Below are 15,349 nucleotides of genomic sequence, written 5' to 3' on the forward strand. Positions count from 1 at the left end.
ACTTGTTTCAATGGCAAATATGTCAGTGTGATCGCTCAGAACACCAGAACTAAAATATAACGTGTCATTTTCTGCTTTGGTCTGGAAACAAACTACTTGTATAAACACACCCCGAAAACCTCAAAGCGAGTCTCCTGAAAATAATTATTTTGTACTAAAAGCAAAAATTGGACAATAAATGCTGAACAAACTGATATATTTAGTTCTTGAAGCTACATTTTCTGTTAAATACATTTGTAAAAAATATTGTAAATTAAACGTAAATTAAAATGTAAATTAAACGAGGGGTGGTCTCTGACTTTTGCACAACACTGAACACACTCCTATGGACACTAACTGGCCTGATGTGAAGAATAATATATTTACAATAATTTATGACTGATCTTTCCTGCTCACACCCCAGCAGGGATTTTAACCCTGAACCCAAGACACATACCCTCATCTACCTCTCCACTCCTTCACTAAAGCAAAACACTGCCACCTTTTGGTAATATGTGGATCCTACAGATTTGCAGCATTTGCTTTTTAATACATTACATCACTTGTTGATGCATGACGTGATGATAAAAGCAATAAAAATAAAAAAAAAGAATAAAAAAGCTCAAATTAATGTAACATAGAAATATATAAAGAGAAAGACAGGAATAGAGAAAAGGGTGAAAGAAAGAGTAACTTGAGGCACCATTAGCAGGCTAACATTTCATTCAGACCGATCTGATTCTATTAGATTTATGTTTTAAATTAGTATTTTTAAATAAAAGAGTAAAATACTGACTTGCGCACTCAAATCTAATCACTTTTTGGTAGAGGGTCTTCTAAAATACACTTTCTGACCAGAAGAGGGGGCAATGCACTTATAAAACTCAGCTGTTTAACACCAGGCGGTTCATACAGGCATTAATGACTGAATAACAAATTAAAGCTCATTTCATATTTTGAAGCACTATAGCTTTTTTTTGAGTTCAATAACCCTGTAAATATAAGGCATATCCAAATATTATACTGTTTCCTAGGTGTTTAGACTTTTGCTAAAAGGCCAAACTGAATTTTGTCGCTTTTGCTTTTTTATTTAGGTTTTACTAAGGTTTACTTAATTTGCGATGTCAGACAAACGGCCACATTTGCATATATCCCCAAATACCTGAAAGCCTACCTGCAGCAGTTTGGCTCTGCCCAATTATTCTGAAGTTATTTCAACCTGGATTGCTTTTTGAATGAGGCACAATGCAGGGCAACCAAACAGAATAGAGCTCATTTACATATGAAAGTTGTGAAAGGCAAAAAACAGCCTGTTTAATTCTAAAGGGTTAAAGAGAGGTTGGAAAATGATTAAGAACAAATTTAGTAAGACTTTTTGGTATATTAAACTACACAAACATAACTGGACTAGACACTGCAAAGAAAAAATGTTTTGTCAAGTGAAAGGATCTTAAATGTAGTCGATCTAAATAAGATTTCCCATTTTGAGACGGTTATGCACAATATCTAGAAACAAGGTAAATAATCTTAAATTAATTAGTTACAACAATCTCAGTAGGAGAAATTAGATTTTTTTGCCTAGATTGGAGATAATTTTACTTGATTACCTAGTATTTTTTACAGAGTACAATACAAGAACCTAGAATATGTGCCCTTTAAAAACTGTTTACCGAGGTCAAAGGGTCAGTGTGTCTGAAATTTGGACATCTGCCCCAATAAGGTGTTTTAAACAGAGAGTACTTTAAAACTTTGCCTATCATTTGTTTTCCCCCCCCACAGTGCTTGGACCCCAATGATTACCACTTGCAATGTAATAGGTGGTCATTTAGCTCTAAATCATCTCAGAGATGACTCAGAAATATTAATGATGAAAGAAATTCAAATGCATGAAAACAAAAAAAAAAAAAAAAAAAAAAAAAAAACACTGCTCAGGATACATCGCTCCATTTTCATATTTCTTTAACATCTCTCCGTTAGTGGTGGTCCTGTAAAGGCCCTAGCCACCACTCTATTGCTGAAGTGCTTAGTCAGAGGACCTACATTAACACTGCTCTCTTTAAAACTTAATAGTTTGTGTAATAATTTAGCCACAATGATGTCCCATAAAAAGATACGACAGCAACATTATTACTGTGATTACTAATATTGCAGTAATTATAACAGTGCTTGTATAAATTATAATAGCATGTATAAAGTTATTTCATTTGAAGTTCACTTTAAACAAATGTAGGCCAATGTTAATATAGATGAATACAAAGCACTCTAATAGCGCATATATATATATATACACATATAAGGTTGAACACCTCTGGTCAGGTTACATATTTTCATGTACATTTTAGTGAGCAATTTAAACTAAACAGTAACTGTGCAAGTAAAATGTGTACTGTGAACTTATTTCAGCTTAAAAATCTCAACAAAACATGTGACCTGGGGCGCGTAAACTTTTGCATACCTCGGTACATACCCATGGTGCGCCATTAAATCAGCACAGTTTAAATGCAGCTTGTGGGCAAACGACACGGCCTTGACAGCGATGGGAGAAGTTAGAGGTTATACGGGAATTTGTCTTGGCATGATGTGGCTTTTCGGGCCCGTCGTTCAAACTGAGGCCTCCTCTCCAATCCAAAGAATCATAAATCCCTACTCACTTGCCCTACTCCCTTCCTTTTGGGTAAGCCAGAGGATCTGACTGTTTTTCAGCTTTCTGAACTGCTGTGACTGAAAAGTAGCTGAAAAATGAACTACGTTAAGTGGAACTGGAAGCTACCAAGTCACTACTAAAAATGACCCCTACGACACCAACTGTCCCACGCAACAGTCGATAAATTAAGGAATAACTTTGGCAAAAAAATCCCCCCTTAAATCCAAAACGTTAGAGCCTTCAGGTACTTCTAAGCCTTCAGTGAAGGTCTAATGATTCGATCCGTCTGCAATTTTAAGTTCATTTTCATCAATACAATCATGCCTCTGTTTGAACTCTAGAAGAACTACAGTACATTGATAGTTCTAGATAGAAATAAACAGGCTCATTAGTAAAAACCCTGAAAACTGGCCAATCAGGAGTCGTTTTTTCTCTGAGGTATCTTGGTAGATATAACCAAGCGAGCTCTCCTATTGGTTAGGACTTCAGGAGCTGAAGAGAAGGCCTAACACATTACCTTAACCATTATGATGGAAGAATCAACCAATCATGCTAATAATTCTAGGCCTTCTGGACGTACTAGATACGCGACTGCATGTGGATACACGCTGCAGCTTAATCAATGAGCTCTTAGAAATTAAAACAGCCGGTCTTTCCACTGAAGAGTCACTGTGGAATCAGCTTAGTGCTAACAAACTACTAGAATCCACTTGGGATGCTTGTAGAGGTGGGTTTTTCCTCATGTTTTGACCCAGTTCTGACATTTATGGCCCAGATCGAGGGCCAAGCTCCAATAGTCATGGTTCGCCACTGGCAAATGTTCATCAGCCAAGACATTTAGTGTCTGAAGTTTCTTTAGTTTTGCACAGGAGCTAAAGGCTAATGTAGCTGTGTACTAGAGGCCTGCATCCTACACTTGCTTGACCTGGTTTCTGACATGGTTTGATACGGTTTTCTACAAAAACTTAAGAGTACAGACAAAATTCATCCCACAAGGTGGCAGCTTCCTGTTTTTAGCTATGCAACATACTTTTGTCCATTTTTAGATAATGTCAAAGCCGTTCCCCAGTACTTTTTACCGGCATATCTTTACAGCTAACGTCCATCATTCAAACTTGAGGCCCCTACAGGTATAAGAACTTAGAACCACCAACGGTGTTTCGCACACTGTGGCATTAGACCTCTGCATTTAACCCATCTGTGCAGTGAAACACACACACACACACACTTGCCCAGAGCAGTGGGCAATCTATCCACAGCGCCCAGGGAGCAGATGGGGGTTAGGTGTCTTGCTAAAGGGCACTTCAGTAATGGACTGTCAGCCAAGGGGATCGAACTGGCGACCTTCTGATCCCAGGGCTGGTTCCCTAACCTCTAGCCCATGACTGCTCCTCTTTTTTGGGGACATGTTCACATTCCCCATGAAAGTCCTGTTAGAAAAGCCCCCAAGAACTCTTGTGGAAGCACAACATACTCATGGATCCGATGCCCAATAAATAGCTGACACTCACCGGCCACTTTATTAGGTACACCCTGCTAGTAAAAGGTTAGACCCCCTTTTGCCTTCAGAACTGCCTTAATTCTTCATGGCACGTTCCTCAGAGATTTTGGTTGGTTATTTGAGCTCCTGTTGTCTTTCTATCATCTAGAACCAGTCTGCCCATTCTCCTCTGACCTCTCACATCAACAAGGCATTTTCGTCTACACAACTGACCGCTCACTGGATATTTCCTCTTTTTCGGACCGTTCTCTGTAAATCCTAGAGATGGTTGTGCGTGAAAATCCCAGTAGATCAGCAGTTTCTGAAATACAGCCCATACAGCCCATCTGGCACCAACAACCACACCACGTTCAAAGTCCCTTAAATCCCCTTTCTTCCTCATTCTGATGCTCAGTCTGCACTTCAAGTTGTCTTGACCACCTCTACATGCCTAAATGCATTGAGCTGCAGCCATGTGATTAGCAGTTTGTGTTGACAAGCAACTGAACCTAATAAAGTGGCCGGTGAGTCTATTTTGCCAACATTCCCCTCTATCAATGTACAGTGGCTAGTCCTAATCCGCCGAGCACCATGGGTAGGTTTGCACGTTAAAAAGTAACAGAGGCTGTTTCTTCAGGTGAGCTAATAAGCTGACAGAGCTAACAAGTGTCAGGTTAGACACAAACAAGGCCTCGTCGTCTTCTACACAACATCTCTCCTCATTGAATGCTGTAACACCAAGTGTCAGTATAACTAACTGTATTTTATCTTGTCCTCGCTAATTCAGGCACTCCTGTTTTGGAATAGAAAGGCACAGCAATAACATACTTACTCGTGAATACAAGCAAAATCGATACGTTTCACTGAATATTAGCGTTTATATTTTCTTCGTCTTCCCGCAACGAAATGTAGGAAATAGCCAAGTAGTGACTAACACTGGAATTCCCGGCAGCTCTAGCAGGTAACCGAGAATTCACGGACCTGTTTCGGACAGAGACCGTATTGAGAGAAAGCTAACAACCAAGCGAAAGCTGTTGTGTTCGGTTTCGATTCTGTGAGACAGCAAGCCACATCTCCACATAATTGTCCTCATTGTGAATCGTGTACAGCTCTTTTCTCTCACAACTGTGTGCAAAAAACACTTTTCTTCAATCGTATATCACTAAAATACGATGTGCAGTCCTTTGCGGGAGCTTCCCGGCAGTCGTACCAGGTCTCGTGTTGACCGAATGCTACACTGAACGCCTTACTGAGACTCAGACTCCAGCTTGAAGGACTCACTTCTGCACTTCGCGCAGCGGCTCTTGTCGTACTCGAGCAGGTCGAGCGACCGACTCCGCTCCGTCACCAGACGCCTGAAAGCCGCCTCCTCCCTCAGCCGCGCCGCTTCTTCCTTCGCGTAAACACCCAGCTCTTGAGTGTAGCGGCCATACATCTGTTAAAGAGAGAGTGAGAGTGAGAGTGAGAGAGAGAGAGAGAGAGAGACACACATTACATTAAAACTCTGAGCTGAAATGCTATCAGCCCCTAAAATGTAAGGGAGTGAGTTGGGAAAGAATCTCCGGACTGTCTGAGATCCTCAGCAGCGGCAGATCCTGATCAGGCTCAGACTCACTGACAGCAGCCTGGATACTGAACAGAGCGGGTATAAAGAGTCCAGGGGGTCCAGACAGAGAAGACTGAGTGGTCACTGTGAGAGAGATGAGGTCAAGACAGAGAAGCGCATTTTTTTAAATTTGGGGACAGACAGACAGACAAAGACAGAGAGACAGAGAGCTTAATGAAGAGCTGAATGCGTTTCGAGTTTTGGTGATGTAGTTTTACAGTAATGATCAGAGCTACTGGGGTGACTTAAGTTCTAGTGTTTACACACACACACACACACACACACACACACACACACACACACACACACACACACAGGAAAAGTCCACAGAAGACTCCCACTTCCTTCAGGCAATAACCATTTATCTACAAGATCAGGTTACACACACAGACAGAGACAGACAGAGAGAGACAGAGACAGACAGAGAGAGACAGAGAGAGACAGAGACAGACAGAAACAGACAGAGACAGACACGTGTTTAGTGCTGACAGGATAAGTTGGTGTTTTTCTAGCCTTAATGATCTAAAGCACAGCCAAGAGACCAAAGGTCATAGTACAATTATATCAGTTCACTCTCCACACTGAGTGCAGAATCACACCAATACAGTACTACAAACTCCAGGAGTTCAACGGACCAAACAGAACGAAAGCATCCGATTTTAAAGCGCTCATATCAGTTACAAGCACTTAATAATTCAATAACTGATGAAAGTCAGAATTTGTCAGTAATCCGATGAACATGTTTACATGCACTGGAGCAATCAGACAATGGGGAAACTCACAGATGAAGACGTGACGTAAGCATACTGTAAAACAAACTTCGTGCCATGACATTTTTATATATATATATATATATATATATATATATATATATATATATATATATATATATATATATATATATATATATATATATATATAACACTGCACCACTTTATCTGAAAATATGAAAATGTATCGTCTGGAAAACTGAAAAATATTTTAATTCTTTATTTTGCCAAACATGTATTAAGCTTCAGCTTCGCTCTAAGACGTGTCTTGCGTCTTGTGGCGACGCTGCTCGCTTATTTCTGGGCTGTTTTCGCATATATGTAGGCTGAAGAATGCGAAAGAAAATCAGAGTAGGGGTACACATGCACTGAGAAATTTGATTACGGAGCTACAATCCAGCTCTTTTTAAATCGGATTTCTTCATTGTATTTCTACATCACAGCTGTGCTGTTTACATGACCATTTGAATAGTCAGATAACTGAAGAAATCAGAATGTGGTTGAATTGTCAAGTGCATGTAAAAGCACTCAGATTTGCATGTAATATGCAACCTCTAAGTTTCAAACCTTAGTTCATACCATTCATACAGTCCATATATGCAAACTAAGCTCCAAAAAGAGACTTAAAAAAAAACAAAAAAAAACAAACACAAACAAACAAACAAAGAAAAACACAAACACACACACACACACACACACACACACACACGTATATATCCACTCAGTCAACAGTAGTGTAGCTCTGCCCATTCATGCTGAAGATGTAAGGAGTGTTTTAATTCAGACTGCTCTTTGAAGGTGGCACAACACACAGCAGCCAATTAGAAAAAAGGAATTTTGCATAATTTACATCAGTCTAAAAAGGTGCAAATCAATTCCAAACTGCTTCTGGAAGCAACATCAGCACAAGAATTGTGCATCAGGAGCTTAATGAAATGGGTTCCTATGGCTGAGTAGCTGCACACAAGCCCAAGATCACTATGTGCAATGCCAAGTGTCGGCTGGAGGGGTGTAAATTATATCGCCACTGGACTGGAGCAGTGGAAACGTTCTCTGATGAATCATGCTTCACTATCTGGCAGTTTAATGGATGAATCTGGGTTTGGCCGACACCAGGCGAACGTTACCTACCAACAGTAAAAGTTTGGTGGAGGATGGATAATTAGTCTGAGGCTGGTTTTCAGGGTTTGGGCCAATTAGTTCCAGTGAAGGGTGATGTTCAGGCTACGGCACAAACACATTTCAGACAATGATAGTCAAGCTGGACCAGGAAAGGCTCTTTCCAAATTACTGCCAAAGTTGGAAGCCTGTGTTCATAAGCACAGCAAGCTCCATAAAGACATGACTTGACGAGTTGTGTGGAGGAACTCCAGTGATCTGCACAGAGCCCTGACCTCAACCACACTCCACCTTTTTGGGATGAGCTAGAACATCGACTGTGAGCCAGGCCTTCACATCCAACACCAGCGTCTGACCCCACAAAGGCTCTTTTGAATGAATGGCCACAGATTCCCATAAACACACTCCTAAACCTTGTGGAAAGCTTCTCAGAAGAGTTGATCGCTGCAAAGGGTTGGTAACTCCATATTAATGCCCATGGTTTTGGAATCTGACGACCACCAAGCTCATATAGGTGAGATGGTCAGGCGTCCACATACTTTTGGCCACACCGCGTATGGTGGACAGGGAAGGACTAAAGGCTTCTTTGCATGTCTCAATATAAATCGCCAGTGCACGTGTATACAACACTGGAAACACCGATTAAAGGGAGGCGGAGATTCAATGTAAGATCACTTCGGTGTGATTAATGATGCCTGGGAGCAGTTGAGTCCAATGGGATCTCTGGAACAGTGCTCTCAGGCCACGGCAATCGTTCACAGCTATCTATGCAAGCAAGCGAGCGAAAGAACTGATTAATCACTCCACTCGAAATGAGCTCAGGTGAAAAGCAAAGATCTGACCTGGCGTAAGCCGACTTGGAGGGCGAGGCTGAGAGAAAGACAAGGAAGAATGAAAAGGAAAGGGATAAACTGGTGTGTGAGCAGCATAAGCCCTCAAAAGTGCCTTATAATATCACAGAGGCACATCAAGGACTTCATTAACCCGAGGCGGGCCTTAGAAAACATCCAGAAACATGGCTAAACACGAGACCAGCAAACAAGCTTTACGCAGACGAGGATCTAAATACGGACGCTGGAATTTACAAAAGTCGTCAGGAGAACAAAGACGCGACGAGCTGAAAACCTATGATTAGGCCTCGTATAGGCCCTCGAACATGCCGGTCTGGCTGATGTAATTGCTGCCAGATGAATGAATGACGGCAAAAGAGGGAGAATGATGAACTTCCCGTCTTCACCTCGTCTTGGCGCTAATGAAAAACGTCTTTTTGCGTGCATTACTTGCCATAACATTTCGAAAACAAGCCCAAAGTCGCCTGAGAATGCAAACCACCTCGCCGTTCTCGGACAAGTGAAAGGCCATGCACATGTGCGACGTCTATTTCCTCCATTCTGCTCCTCTTCACTCGGGCAATAAACGTTTACCGACAAGCTGACATCTGTTCCAACACAGCGCCAGAGTGAGGCACGTCATTAAGATGCCAGGCGGTTTTTCCCTGTCAGTTCCAGTTCGGTTCACAATGAATGTCGTCTTCTTCGTCTCGACACTGCTCTCACTCCAGTACTTGAACACAACCTCCCCCCTTAGTGGTACTTAAAATGAAAGGATCATTTACTTGAGGTTATTTCTCATAAAGTATTTAACTTTTAAAGTTTTGAAGTAAAATAATATAACAGAGCAAGAACAGAGAGATACTAGGTTTCATTCCAACAACAGCGATATATACATATATACACACTCACCGGCCACTTCATTATTAGGTACACCTTGCTAGTAAGTCTGGACTCTCTTTTGTCTACAGAGCTGCCTTGATTCTTCGTGACATACTTTCAACAAGGTGTTGGAAACATTCCTCAGACATTCCTCAGAGATTTTGGTCCACACTGACATGACAGCATCACGCAGTTGATGTGAATCTCCCGTTCCACCATGTCCCAAAGGTCCTATTGGATTGAGATCTGGTGACTGTGGAGACTGCTGGAGGTCAGTGAACTCATTGTCATGTTCAAGAAACCAGTTTGAGATGATATGAGCTTTGTGACATGGTGGATTATCCTGCTGGAAGTAGCCATCAGAAGATGGGTACACTGTGGTCATAAAGGGACAGACATGGTCAGCAACAATACTCAGGTAGGCTGCAGCATTTAAATGATACTTAATTGGTACTAAGGAGCCCAAAGTGTGCCTAGAAAATACCCCCCACACCATTAAACCACCACCACGAATCACTGATACAACGCAGAATGGATCCATGCTTTCATGCTAACCCAACCATCTGAATGTCGCAGCTGAAATCGAGACTCGTCAGACCAGGCAACATTTTTCTGATCTTCTATTGTCCAATTTCGGTGAGCCTGTGCGGATTGTAGTCTCAGTTTCCTGTTCTTAGCTGAAAGGAGTGGCACCCAGTGTGGTCTTCTGCTGCTGTAGCCCATCTTCAAGGTTCGACGTGTTGTGCGTTAAGAAATGGTATTCTGCATTCCTTGGATGTAACAAGTGGTTATTTGAATTACTGCTGCCTTACTATCATCTGGAACCAGTCTGCCCATTCTCCTCTGACCTCTCACATAAACAAGGCATTTTCGTCCACACAACTGACCGCTCACTGGATATTTCCTCTTTTTCAGACCGTTCTATGTAAACCCTAGAGATGGTTGTGCGTGAAAATCCCAGTAGATCAGCAGTTTCTGAAATACTCAGACCAGCCCGTCTGGCACCAACAACCACGCCACGTTCAAAGTCCCTTAAATCACCTTTCTTCCCCATTCTGATGCTCGGTCTGCACTTCAGCAAGTTGTCTTGACCACCTCTACATGCCTAAATGCATTGAGTTGCGACCATGCGATTGGCTGATTAGCTATTTGCTTTAACAAACAAACTGTACCTAATAAAGTGGCCAATGAGTGCATATAAAAAATATTCACAAGTTGCTCAGAATGTCTCCACTTATTTGAAAGAGTTGTGAGTGAGAAATAGATAATACCAAAATTAACACTTAACTGCAACATGGTTTACAATCACCATTTATTATTTTGACCAAAATTACATTTGTTGGATCACATGGACTTCACGCTTTCACCAAACGACTGCTGAAAAATGTCTGAGGTTGGTCAGGACATTATATACAAAACATTTCCTGCAATATCAGTACTGAACAGGTCAACACACTCAGGAAAAAAAAGGTATGACACTGTCCCTGGGGCAGTACCCTTCTCGTCACTGTGATGGGATCCTGAGGGGTCCATCTCGGTCCCTTTAGTCAGGGAACATAACTGAACCATAATCCACTGAAATGATCTGTTCTAAGCTGTACTGACTCCACACACCCCGCCTCGCCTCCAGGCCTTTTATTGATAAAAATGTCCAAAACGACGTTTTTACATCCACAGCTGTTTCTGTCCACCTTCCACTCTGAGAAGACAGCACACACAGCAACATCTGCATAGCATTTATTTTCATCACTGACAAACATCAATACTTGCCTTTTGCTGACAACAACTGTGCAAATACGCTTTTAGACAATGCTTCAATTTTATATAAACAAGAGCCAAAATAAAGGTACTAAACTGTCTCTGGGTCAGTGCCCCTCTTGTCACTGGGGTGGAACCCTCAATGGTCCATCTCAGTCCCTTTAGTCAGGGAACATAGCTGAACCATAATCCACTGAAATGATCTGTTCTAAGCTGTACTGACTCCACACACCCTGCCTCGCCTCCAGGCTTTTATTCTACTGTTCTGTTTTAAAACATTCGGTTATGAAAAGGTACAAGTACCAACTTTTCACCTGGAGAAACTGATTTAAGCTTCACAATCAGACCTTAAAACCACTCTAGAACCTCTGAGGGAACGTTTACACTGTACCTCAATGAATGAATCATGTACCTGCATGGTACCTTTATTTCTAACAGTGTACTGCAATACTGAGTAACAAACATCATTACCTGAGGTGACCTTGTTCTGCTGCTTGATCACCAGTTAACACTCTCCATCAACCTCATTAGAGGCTCCTACCTTGTACCTGAACTCACTGGACACTTTCTGAACTCCACTGACCTAAAATCAAGGAGGAGCTACAAGATGGGCGGAGTACTGTGGGACAATATTTGATATTTAAAATATTTTATCCCCTGTCATTTATAAATGGTTCAAGAACCTAAATTTAGCCAAAATCAATCCCAGATGTCAATCAGTCAGACATACATCAGTCAATCAGACATATCTGGAGTTCAGATTTTGCTCCTTTAGTTCAGAACTGGAGTTATGAGGCTAGCAATGCTACTTTGTATCAAAATTAGGGCCATCAAATTATTCAAATAAAATTACCATTAATCATAATTAATTGTAATTAATCTCAAGAGATGCACCAAAATTTCAGCCACTGAGACATTTTAGCTGAATATGGTCAAAAGTGCCACTTTGTTTTCTCCCGGAATGTTTTGGTGGCCAAAAGTACAGATCGTCCCTAGAGATTAATCACGATTAACTAAGTAAACTAATGCGATTAATCATGATTACTTTAATCGAAATTTCAGCCACAAACATTTCGGCCAAACAATCATCAAAAGAGGCACTTTTGGTTTTCTCCTGAAATGTTTTGGTTGCCAAAAGATCAGAGCATCCCTAGAGATTATTTTTGATTAACTATGAAAACTAATGAGATTAATCGCAATTACTTTGGCTGACATATCAGCCACTGAAACATTTCAGCTGAATGTGGTCAAAAGTGACACTTTCTTTACTCCTGAAATGTTTTGGTGGCCAAAAGTTCAGATCGTCCCTAAAGATTAATCAAGATTAACTAAGCAAATGAAAGCGATTAATCGTTATTACTTTGACTTAAATCTCAGAGGTCAAGGCATGACTTGATTTTTGATACTTGGTATCAAAATTAGGGCCATCAAGTGATTAAAATAACTTCAATTAATCACATTAGTTTTGTAGTTAATTGTGATTAATCTCAAGAGATGCACCAAAATTTCAGCCACTGAAACATTTCGGCTGAATATGGTCAAAAGTGCCACTTTGTTTACTCCCGAAATGTTTTGGTGGCCAAAAGTTCAGATCGTCCCTAAATATTAAATCCAGACTAACTAAAAAAATGAAACATGATTAATTGTAATCAAATTTCAGCCGCTGAAATATTTCGGCCAGATTTATTCATCAGAAGTGGCACTTTGTGTTTACTCCTGAAATGTTTTAGTGAAACGTTGGTACAGCCCTAGAGATTAATTGAGGTTCACTAAGCAAATGAATGCGATTAATCGTGATTACTTTGATCATTTTACAGCCCTGATTTTCATACAAAGCACTGGAAATCAATCAGTATCTTGACTTCAGAATCAAGGATCATATCGAACCGGGAAAAGTGCATCTCTCCACACCCCAATCTGATTGTTTCACAGTGTAAAATCCTAGATCGTGGCCTGCGGAGAGCAAGACAAGAAGTAGGAAGTGGCATGGTTGGCCTGAAGCGAATGGTGCACCATTCTGTTCAGAAATCCTGCAGAGAACACAGTGTGCATCTGTGCGTTCGAGTATAAAGAGCATAATAGCCCCATACAGTACTACATGAACTCCGGCCAGCATTTTGGACTAGCGTGGAGCTGCCCAGCTTTGGTTGGACTGTGTCCGAATGGTCAGGAACTCGGTTGGCAATTACTAGGCCAGAGTCTCACAAAGACTGCTTAACTACCTCCGTCACAGTCAAAAAAAAAAAAAAAAAATTAGAAAAAGATGAAGAATTAGTTTGAGCAAACACGGGAGGTAAAGTAAAGAGCAGTAAAGTGAAGGACAGTAAGAAAAAAAAGAAAGGAAGAGAGAGAGAGAAAGCAAGAGGAAACGTTTTGGCACTACCTCTGGCTTCCATGCCAACTGAGGCCCTCTCGAAGCGACAGAACAACAGAGAGCTGGACAGAACAGAAGACGTACGAGTGTGGACACATGGGGCCTGAATGAACGGAGGGGGGCGGGGTGGAGGGGAAAGAAATATTACAGCGCAGTGAAAAAGGAAAAGAGAAACAGCCTTGAGAAGAGGTGAAGATGTCATTCTTTCTGTCGGTCACTCCCTTGCTCTTTTCTTCCTTTCCTCCTCCTACCGTCCTACTCGCTCTGAAATTCAAATTCTTCTCACTTTGCCAGATGAATCGGCCTACTGTTCGTACAGCCACACACTGACATGCTCATCTGGAGCGTGCAGAAACGGGGTGTAGTACCGTTTATGACCACACGGGGCAGAGCAGGGCTTTTACAATGTAAACAAACAATCTTTTAAGGAGGCCATATCTGAGGGAGTTTTTCCTCCATCTTCCAGTCACTGTTCAACCACGTCGCAGTGTTTTATTTCATGACCACATTGGCTAGGTTCCAAATTGCCCCCTACTCCCTATGTAGTGCACTAGGTAGGGCACTGAATAATGGCTTCTACACCCAAATAGAGCATCAGATGTCGAACAGAAAGTCATTTATATTGAGCCATAAATTACATGATACCTCATTTGGCTCACTGTGCGCAGAAGCACGAAGTGAGTGAGCGAGTGAGTGAGAGAGAGAATCTACTGCTACAGCGTCACGCTTCTGGGTGCTATAAAGAACCCTTTTCCAAAAGGTTCCATACCTTCTAGAACCATCTATTGCACATTCATGTGCACATTTCCCTCAATACAAAGAGCCCTTTAAACTTGCAAAGGGTTCTTTGAGTGTTCATGGTTCTATACAGAACTAAAAACTATTTTCCTTACTAAAGAACACTTCAAGCTACTTTAAGAATGAACACATTAAATGCAACTTTCCCAGGTGGTTGTTAGGAGACTCAGTCCTCTGTATCTTGTAGTTTCAATGCACTGGCCACCCTGATGTGAGTACTGGGTTCTCGATACTGGACTTCATATTATTTGATATCAGAGTGAAGATAAAAGTCATCAGGGGTCAGCTTTGAGCCCCTTCTTGTTTGCAATGGTGACAGGTTCACAGATGAGGTCAGGCAGGAGGCTCCATGGACCATGATGTTTGCAGATGACATTGTAATCTGTGGTGAGAGTAGAGAGCAGGTGGAACAGAATCTGGAGAGGTGGAGGTTTGCACTGGAGAGGAGAAGAATGAAGGTCAGTAGAGACAAGACAATACATGTGTGTGAATGAGAGGGAGGCAGGTGGAAAGGTGAAGATGCAAGGAGTAGAGGTCGTAAAGGTGGATGACTTGGTGGATCCAGAGCAATGGACAGTGCAGAAAAGAGGTGAAGAAGAGGGTGCAGGCAGGATGGAGTGGGTGGAGACGGATGTCAGGGCTGATGTGTGACAGAAGGATAGCAGCAAGAGTGAAAGGGAAGGTGTACAAGAAAGTAGTGCGTCCTGCTATGATGTATGGTTTGGAGACTGTGGCTCTGTCTAAAAGACAGGAGGCTGAGCTGGAGGTGGCGGAGATGAAGATGCTGAGATTTTCGTTGGGAGTGACAAGGCTGGACAAGATTAGAAATGAGCAGATCAGAGGGACAGTGAAGGTGGAGCAGTTTGGAGATAAAGCCAGAGAGGCCAGGCTGAGATGGTTTGGACATGTGTTGAGGAGGAATAGTGGATATATTGGGCAAAGAATGTTGGAGATGGAGCTGCCGGGTAGAAGGAGAAGAGGTAGACCTCAGAGAAGGTTTATGGATGTAGTGAAGGTGGACATGGAGATGGTTGGTGTAAAAGTAGAGGAGGCAATGGATAGGGCAAGATGGAGGCAGATGATCCGCTGTGGCGACCCCTAAAGGGAGC

General features: G+C 41.8%; 1 protein-coding gene across 3 annotated transcripts in view; it reads right to left on the bottom strand.

Annotated features, from left to right (window-relative positions):
- Positions 1 to 15,349, bottom strand: part of LOC108411335 (chloride channel protein 2-like) — a 134,782-nt gene that overhangs the window by 81,969 nt on the left and 37,464 nt on the right. For all 3 annotated transcript variants that reach the window (XM_037546395.1, XM_037546396.1, XM_037546397.1), the window contains exon 2: positions 5,385 to 5,538. In XM_037546395.1, coding sequence (XP_037402292.1) covers positions 5,385 to 5,538 — 154 coding nt within the window. The remainder of the gene's footprint in view (positions 1 to 5,384; positions 5,539 to 15,349) is intronic.

This window comes from Pygocentrus nattereri, chromosome 17, assembly GCF_015220715.1.
Source record: "Pygocentrus nattereri isolate fPygNat1 chromosome 17, fPygNat1.pri, whole genome shotgun sequence".
NCBI lineage: Eukaryota > Metazoa > Chordata > Actinopteri > Characiformes > Serrasalmidae > Pygocentrus > Pygocentrus nattereri.